Source organism: Sitodiplosis mosellana, unplaced genomic scaffold (genome assembly GCF_009176505.1).
Source record: "Sitodiplosis mosellana isolate CC-2019 unplaced genomic scaffold, AAFC_SMos_1.0 Smas_scaffold_1723, whole genome shotgun sequence".
Classification (NCBI taxonomy): domain Eukaryota; kingdom Metazoa; phylum Arthropoda; class Insecta; order Diptera; family Cecidomyiidae; genus Sitodiplosis; species Sitodiplosis mosellana.
In genome coordinates, this window is record NW_022596965.1 from 4,284 (window position 1) to 12,740 (window position 8,457).

The 8,457-nt window shown below is 38.1% G+C and overlaps 1 protein-coding gene across 1 annotated transcript; it reads left to right on the forward strand.

The window, feature by feature from the left end:
• The first annotated feature begins 433 nt into the window (after positions 1-433).
• LOC129571240 (uncharacterized) lies at positions 434-2,367 on the forward strand. Its single transcript, XM_055451007.1, has 4 exons — positions 434-458; positions 676-1,217; positions 1,308-1,817; positions 1,918-2,367. Exons 2-4 carry the CDS (start codon positions 695-697, stop codon positions 2,205-2,207), a joined length of 1,323 nt encoding a protein of 440 aa, XP_055306982.1. The 5' UTR covers positions 434-458; positions 676-694; the 3' UTR covers positions 2,208-2,367.
• Positions 2,368-8,457: the final 6,090 nt, after the last annotated feature.

The following is an 8,457-nucleotide window of genomic DNA, read 5'->3' on the forward strand; positions in this document are numbered from 1 at the left end:
CCAATGTAATTATAAGAAGAAATTTGTTCAATACCAAGTAATATTAGCATCCAATTGAGATTCAAAAAGAATTCAGTTCTATTTTTCCTGTTTCGTTGTGTTCACAAAATGTTCTCTTAGTAACCAAGAATTATAAATCAATTTCATATTATGAAGCATGAAATTCTGTGATTTTTTCTAATCCAATGAAATGTCTGAGTTCAGTGTGAACAAAAACTCTCTGATTTGATATTTCTGTTCAACGAAATTGGCATTCAGAAGAATTTTATTCAGAACAAAGTACGCAGCCCTTTTTGGATCAGTTTTCATACCTCAGTCTATCAGCTCAGTTCATACGCATTGTCAGCCAATCAGAGCAGAGAAGTTCTTTCAATAGCTTTAGCATTAGTCATTCTTCTATGATTCATTCCATTTGCAAAACTCATACAGTAAAGTAACACAACAGAAATATTTCCGAAGTAAATTCTCGTTTTTAGTCTTTAAACCCGAATAATTCACACAGTTTCAAAGTGTTGCTAAATGTAGAAACACATGATTCGTGTTCATTGATTCATTTGCGTTCATTCATTCAATCGCGTTAATTCATTTGTGCAGTCATGTTATGAAATGTCAAACCAACTCAAGTCAAATAAGTACAGAAATTTCGAACTCAAGCAAAAATACAATTTTTCACAGGGCACGTACAAAAGGTTGCATGAAGCGCTTGCATAAGCCTGCAGACAACGACGATCCACGCCACTTCAAATTGGTTGGTGAACACATGCACGCCGGTGACGCTCGCAAACTCAACAAGAAAAAAGCGATGACAAAGCTGAAGGATCTGGCCACAAACTCAAAAGACCCGATACGCGAAGTGATTTCGAAGAGCATTGCCAATACGTCGAAAGCAACAAAAGCAAAACTGCCCAGCGAAAAAGTGATGGCAAAAATGATCAGTCGTTATCGTCGAAAGCCTGGTATGCCGAAGAATGCTCACACGTTGTCCGAATTGGTTTTGGAAGGCGAATATCGCGAAACAGCGACCAAACAACCGTTCCTGCTCTACGATTCGTTTGAAATGATGGAAGGTGAAGAAATCGATGAGTACACCCGCGACCGAACATTGTTTTTCACAACAAAAGAAAATCTGAAGTTTTTGTCATTATGCGATGAATACTTCATGGATGGAACATTCACCGTAACGCCGCCATTGTTCAGCCAATTCTATACGATTCATGGTAATTTTATTGAAAAACCAACACTATTTTTAAATAGGATTTATTTAGATTTATTTGAAATTTGATTCATAATCATTTTTGTCTTTTTAGGTCGCTACAAAGGTTGGCATGTCCCTCTGGTTTATATGCTCTTGACAAATAAGAAGCAAGAGACATATGAAGATGCTCTGAAGGTGTTGTGTGAATTGGAACCGACACTGAATCCAACCGACTTCATGATCGATTTCGAAATGGGAGCAATCAACGCGATTCGAGCCAATTTCCCCGAGTCGGAAATTCATGGGTGCCATTTCCACTTCACTCAGAATATATGGCGCCATATTCAACTGGTTGGTTTGCAAAAAGCATACAATGAAGATGACGATGTCGCCCTAAATCTTCGCCACCTCATCGCTTTGGCATTTGTACCCGAACACAGTGTTGAGGCTGCATATGAAGAGTTAATTGAGACAGAATTCTTCAAAGCTGGCGATCCAAAGATCGACGAACTGTTGGATTATTTTCAAGCAACATACATTTATGCATTCGATCGAAAGGGAGGAAAGAAAGCGCCGTTGTTTGAAATCAAGCTTTGGAATGTCTACGAAACAGTTCTCTCTGGTAATTTCCTCAATTATTTTTTGTTCACCACCAAGAGCATTTTCGTTTTTGCAAGAAATTCCATTTCTTACTTATTTATTCATTCATAAATTTTTCTCAGGATTCCCTCGCACGAACAACCACATTGAAGGATGGCACAACAAGGTGAACCGTATGTGGGGCGCACATCCGAACATTTTCACATTCATCGACCAGTTGAAGAAGGAACAAGATATGACCGAAATGGCGATTGCGCAAGTCGAAGGAGGGAAGGAACCAGGTGCACGTCGCACAAAATACGAAAATGAGGACCAAAAACTCATCAAGCTGGTCAAGAAATTTGATCAAGACATTCATGATGGATCGTTCATGCCATATTTGCTCTCAATCGCTCATAACAACCGCTACTGAGTTACAACACAAATTTGAAACAAAATTGTTCAAGACATTCATGACGTCGATTCATGTCATATTTTCTCTATCGCTCATAACAGGGGATTTTTAAGTTCATTATAAATCATAACTGAAACAAAAGCAAACATAACATTGACAAAAGTCATAAGATCGCACAGCAGCCATGCAAATGTGAAATCCCTTCAAATGACAATAAAATATTTTTTTTTCTACTAAACATTTATTTACGAATTATATTATGTGCGATTTGGTGTTGTAAGTAGAGTTTCGGCCCTGTTGTCTTACGGTCTGGGTTCGAAGAATTTGAACTAATTCCATTGATTTTTCTGCGTAAAAACGGTTTTCGGAATTTTTTTCTCGGCATTTTGGTTTTCGTGGTTTTTTTTCTCGGTATTTTGGATTCGCGATTTTTTTTTCGTGATTTTTTTTTCGGCATTTTGGATTCGCGATTTTTTTTTTCGTGATTTTTTTTTCGGCGTTTTGCTGTTTCGAAATTTTCGTTTTCTTCATTTTGTTGGGTAACCAGTAGAATGCGAAGCGCAATAACTGCATTTGGAACTAAATTTTCCATTTTTCGCTTCTGAATTGAATTCAGTATATCGATTGCATGATTAATTCTAAGGGGATTTATCTCTCGCGAATGCTGCGAATGCATTCGCATTTCAGAACAAAAATTCGAATGTTTGCGAATGCGACGAATGCGTCTATGACAGCGAACTTGTGACTACATAATTCATTCGTTCATTCATGTTTGGGCATGCATTCGCAACGCTGCCGTATGATTTCTATGTAAACTTTCGCACTCGCATTCGTGAGAACGTTCGAGAACAGCGAAATACGACTGCTATACGAATGCGAGTGCGAATGTTTACATAGAAATTATATGGCAGCGTTGCGAATGCATGGCACTGAGTGCGAATTTGTGAATAAAAATTCGAATGCCAAACCGACATAGAAGCCCCTAGTTAATATTATCCTGTTTTACCAAAGTCGAAACCAATGAAAGTTCTACAAATAAATCATCACCATCGATATCTGATTTTCCATCGTGCGTTAAAGCAATTTCTAGTTTCTTGCATGATTCCTGCAAACTACCGTTGTTTCGGTTTGTTTCATAGTTTTCAAAATCATACAGAAACGAGAATAATTCGCTGTGTTGTTTTAGTGCTTTGAAACGATCAGCGATCGAAACAGTTGCGGATTCAATGATTGGCAAGAAAACTTTTGTTTCAAATTCGTCTGCACTTGTAACAGTTGTTTTACCCGTTCGACGTTTTTGTTGATCAAATTTAACTTCGGTCGAAATGCGTTCGCAAATTTCCGTTGCTTCATCGAGAATCTTTTCGCAGCCATTTTCTTTATAACTGTCAAGAAAATTCATCACACTTTCAAGAGATGTCAGAGCCGTTTGAACATTTGACTGAATTGTTTTTAATGCTTTGGACGCTATGTTTGTGTGACTCAAAATGTCATACCAAAAGCAAGTACAGCAAATGAAAACAAAATTAATTTTGTCGGCGAGTATTCCCGCTTCAAATCGGACATCTTTGTTCTCAGTATCTTCGATTTCCCTCAATGCAGCAATAATTTCACCAGGATTTTTACACAGCTTGATTGTGTTCACTCGGCTTGACCATCGTGTTGTGCATAATGGTTTCGATGTTTTTGCTTTTGCTGTTATTAAATGTTTCTTCAGAACATCCCACCAATTTGTTGCAGCTGATAGAAATACATAAATCTTTTGGACTGTGGCAAAGTATTGTGTTCCAATTAATCTAGAGAATAACTTCCATCAGATGGCACCGAATCACGATTATTCTCGAAATACGTTTGAGAAAAGTCCTTTCGTTTGAAGAGCGATACTAAAGTCTTGATTATTGGAACGTATTGGAATTTGCATTGCACAGGTTGAAGTGAAGCCGTCAAAGTCTTGTGCTCTCTTACTAAATCCCACCGTATTTCAATGGCCATCTCTTGGGGAGCTACATACAATTCATTTTGTTGCACTTTTGACTTTCTTTTGCCATTTGATTTATATTCTGCAATTTTATCCAACATAAAAAATGTACAGTGATCGAGCACTTGATTTACATTCAAACCATTATTATCATCGTTGAGGCGAAGAGCAAATATTTTCGTGTGACACAACAGATCTTCAATCAATTGGAACAAATTATCAGTGGAATTTTGACTGAGCCGAAGTTTCATGATTTCAGTTGCAAAATGATCTAGAAAATTCCCCATACTTACACAAGCCTCAGTCGAAATTGATGGTTCATAATCAGACGTATGATACACGTTGGAAGATATTATCGGTGGCTTCTGAATCATAGTGTCCAAGTTGGGCAGAGCAAATACATTATCGTTGTCGCAGAAGTTTACCTCATTGGAAATTTCAATTTGAGAGAACGATGAAACGATATCTGGGAGAACTTTATTTGAACTCGAGCAAATTTCAGTCTGAAAAACAAAACCAAATCGTTTATTTATGCATTGAGTCTATTTTTGACTAGTCAAAAAAATGAATCAATGTAGTTAAATATCGCACCTTATTCAATTTACATGTTGCTATGTATTTTTTGAACGATTTATAAGTGATGAACGATTCTTGGCAACGTTGACTCACAGGACAAATCAAATTAGTCGTTTTATCTTTGATATTGTGTTGAATTTTCAAGTGTTTTATGATGCTTCAGTCATCTTCAGAACTCGATTCACATAAAAAACAATTTAATTTGTTCATTTTTTGTCAACAAAAACACCAAATACAGTTGAATTACGTACAATAATAAACAGAGAAGAAGAACTTATGGGGTTATGTTTAAATGTCAGTTTATATCCCGATATTTCAAAAATGACATTTACACTGTTAAATGGTGTATTATATCCCTATATTTAGTGCAAACCTCTATATTGCCACATGTCAAGATGATGATTTACACTGTCAAATATTGGCGTGCACTGCGTGTTTATTTCATTTTGCTTGTCTACTCATATTACGCCGTTCGCTCTTGAAAGAATTCAATACTTGATCGAAATTCCGCATTGAATCTCTATATTTCTCTCGCTCTAATGTTCGTACGAATATATTCACTTGATGAAACAGCTAGCTAGCCTTCGACTGTCGCCTGTAACGAAAGAGACTAAAAGAAACTTGATTGATTTTTTTTGTGTCGAAATCATCATCACCTCATTTAAATTCCACGGTTTCGGCACCATAATGTTCAGAGCAGAATTCACTTACCTAAGCATAAACATTTTCTCACTGCTGAAATATAAAACTTAGCCTACACTGAAAAGGATTAACCTAATTAATCTAATTTTCTTTTTATTGTTCTCTTAATGGTTGAGAGAAAAGCCGCACTGGCATAAAAACTCTCGCTCTGGCTGGTGAACCGCTCTGATGCGCGTTCGGTTGCTGACTAACTAGCTCAATTAAAACATGTTCACAACATGCTCTGATTTGGACGCGCACACATTTACACCACACGCACTGTGTGATATAATGACGTCATCCGCCATAGCGAGAATGCTCGTGGAGAGATACACTACCGTGCAAAAGTTTGGAACCACTAGGTATTTTTCATACAAATTGACCATTTTTGGTGGATTCATTAACATATTTCAGAAACACCTGCACTCTTGATATTTTGTGCATAGTTTCTACAACGTTTCAATAGTAAATCACAGAGGTTTCATCAAAAAATATTCACGTATTTAAAAAATATATCAATTTGAATTTGATTTGTTTTAATCTTCATACAAATTTGATCATTTTTCACACAGTAGAAAGAAGTCAGTAGTCAAGAAGTCAGTAGTAAGAGCTCAAATCCAACTTAAAAACCATGGTGATAACAGAAAATAATAAGATTTGAAGAGACGCATTTTTTTTAATTTTGTTGCACTGTGTAATCGAAAAGCATATTCGCAGATTTGAGTGGTTCACAGTGTTGAATGGATTCTGTGTAATATGAATTGCAGTTAGTCGAGCAGATCTCATGCGATCTTGCAGATTGTAAGATATTTATCTAGTTTCAATAACTATTTCGTTTGAAGACAAATAAAAAGCCATTTTGTTCGATAATAATATCGATTCATTCAAGTAAAAATTAAACTATTACATTCTTGAATTTGGACGTTTTTGCAGCAACTGGAATCGACGAAGATTGCGAATGGATTGCAGGGAGGGAAGTCATTACTAAGTATGCTGAAATCGTCGATTCGGCTGACTCTAAACCACATGAAGCAGGCAAAACAAAAGTCCAGCAAACAGAGGGGAATGAGATACGGTCGAGCTTGCATCATCTGTCAATGATGGTGCAAGGTAGTAAAGCGTCTGGCAACCTTTGCAAAATTCTGAAGGAGTCAATTTATTTGCACTGTTTCCCCTAGCAAGGATAAGGAAACGAAGAGCACAATTGTGTAAGATGTAAATGTGGAATCGTAGAATAAATTCGTTCTTTGTTACAATAAAATGCATAGAATTTCATTCGCTATGCGTTCGCATACACATTTTGCATATTGTATATGCTTTACTTATAGTTCTAATAGTATTGCATACAGTATGCAAAATGTGTATTCAAACACATAGCAAATGAAACGCTATGTGTATATCCGTAGTCAAAGTATGCAAATGTATGAATCCTTTTTTTGTGTGTATGATCGAACTTTTGATCAAAAAATCATATTTCGTGTGTTTTTTCTCAAATGGCTCCCTAACTTTTTGTGGACGGCGAAAATCTGGCGGAACATAATCAGGACGATAACCTGATTTTCGTTCGTTCTGATTTTTTTGTATGTAAGAGATTTTAACGTACTCTTCAAACCAAAACCACTCGAATTGGATTGTATCAAGTTATAACTTGCCCAACATACGCGTCATTGTGTCCGACAGTCACCCGCAAAGGAAAACAAAACATGAACTTGATTTCCGCGACGAATCAAGTCGACATGATGGTGGAAGTGTTTAAGGTGATGCTGGACACCGGAACAAATACCCAACGACGCGGCATGAAGCAGGTCCATTTCAACGGCCAGCGGTACACGCATGATGTCCCGTGGCAAAGATATCAAGATTACGTCCATGCGGTGCCCGAGTCCTGGACCATATTCGACCTGGTTACAGCGTTAACGTTTCTGAAGCCGAAGACCTCCAGGAAAAAAACCGCAACCATTTAAAGGACACCGACATCGAGGATATCCTCTCCGGTCACGCTTTGAACGAGAAGGTGGTAAAAGAGCTGACACAACCGAAGCCGGAGTTTGTGCTCGCTATCCTCCGCATATTCGAAGAACTCATGCCGATTCCAACTGCCAACATCGAGTACCACCCACGATGGAAGGATTCGGTCCTCGCGGACATAGAGGTGACGTCGGACTACTTCATCCAAGCCTCGCACCTCTTTGTTTCGAAATGGCAAAAAATGAGTTCCACCGAGTATCTGGAGCATTTGTGTCATCTCAAGAGCCCTCATTTGCTGATGCTCCGAAGTGACGTCAGTGCAATTATATATCGCACCATTGAGGAAAGTCTTCTGCATTTGTTGAAATGGTTGAAGTTTCAATTAGGGTCTGAATGGACGGTCACAGTTAAGAAGATTTTCTCTTGGCTCACGCGGAAAATTTTTAAGAAGGGTGGCCTGGAAGTTGTTGGTGAAGCCAACTCCGTGAAGTCGTATTTCTTCGGAGCTTTGGTGGCCAATTTTATGGCAATTGGATACGTCCGGCCAGACGCCGGCTACACCTTCAACTTTGACGATTGCCCGGGGAAGCAAATAATATCATGCGATGAGTGGTACCTTTCCAAAAGTGACCACCAATCAGAAGAGACTGTGAAAGACAGCACCAGCGGCAACCCAAGCACAGTCAAAATAAAACGCCAGTTGCCAGCAATATTGAAGCCGGTGCCGTGGTTGTTCTTGTCGAACAACGAAAATTTCCCGTGCAACGAAATATGGAATTCGCGCTTGTATCGGCTGCGGGTGAAATCTTATCCGGGCTGGACCGAAATTTGCTTAACAGCCAAATGACAAATGAACGAGTTGAATTTACAAATTGGCGATGTCGTCTACATCAGCGAAGTAGTAGTAGTGAATAAAAATCACACCACTACACAGAGAAAAATAAATTCATTTTCACGTAGCAAAATGTTGTAATGTGACGAATCCCAACACATGTTGAGACTTTCACAACAAATGTTCTGTTCCATATTCACTCAGTGAATGAGTAAATTTAACTCAAGTATTTG

Bases quoted from the DNA above. Each gene is read 5' to 3' on its own strand.
- LOC129571240 (XM_055451007.1), top strand. From the start codon at position 695: ATGAAGCGCTTGCATAAGCCTGCAGACAACGACGATCCACGCCACTTC. The intron at 1,218-1,307 runs GTAATTTTATTG...TTGTCTTTTTAG, and splicing joins CCAATTCTATACGATTCATG to GTCGCTACAAAGGTTGGCAT. The intron at 1,818-1,917 runs GTAATTTCCTCA...AATTTTTCTCAG, and splicing joins CTACGAAACAGTTCTCTCTG to GATTCCCTCGCACGAACAAC.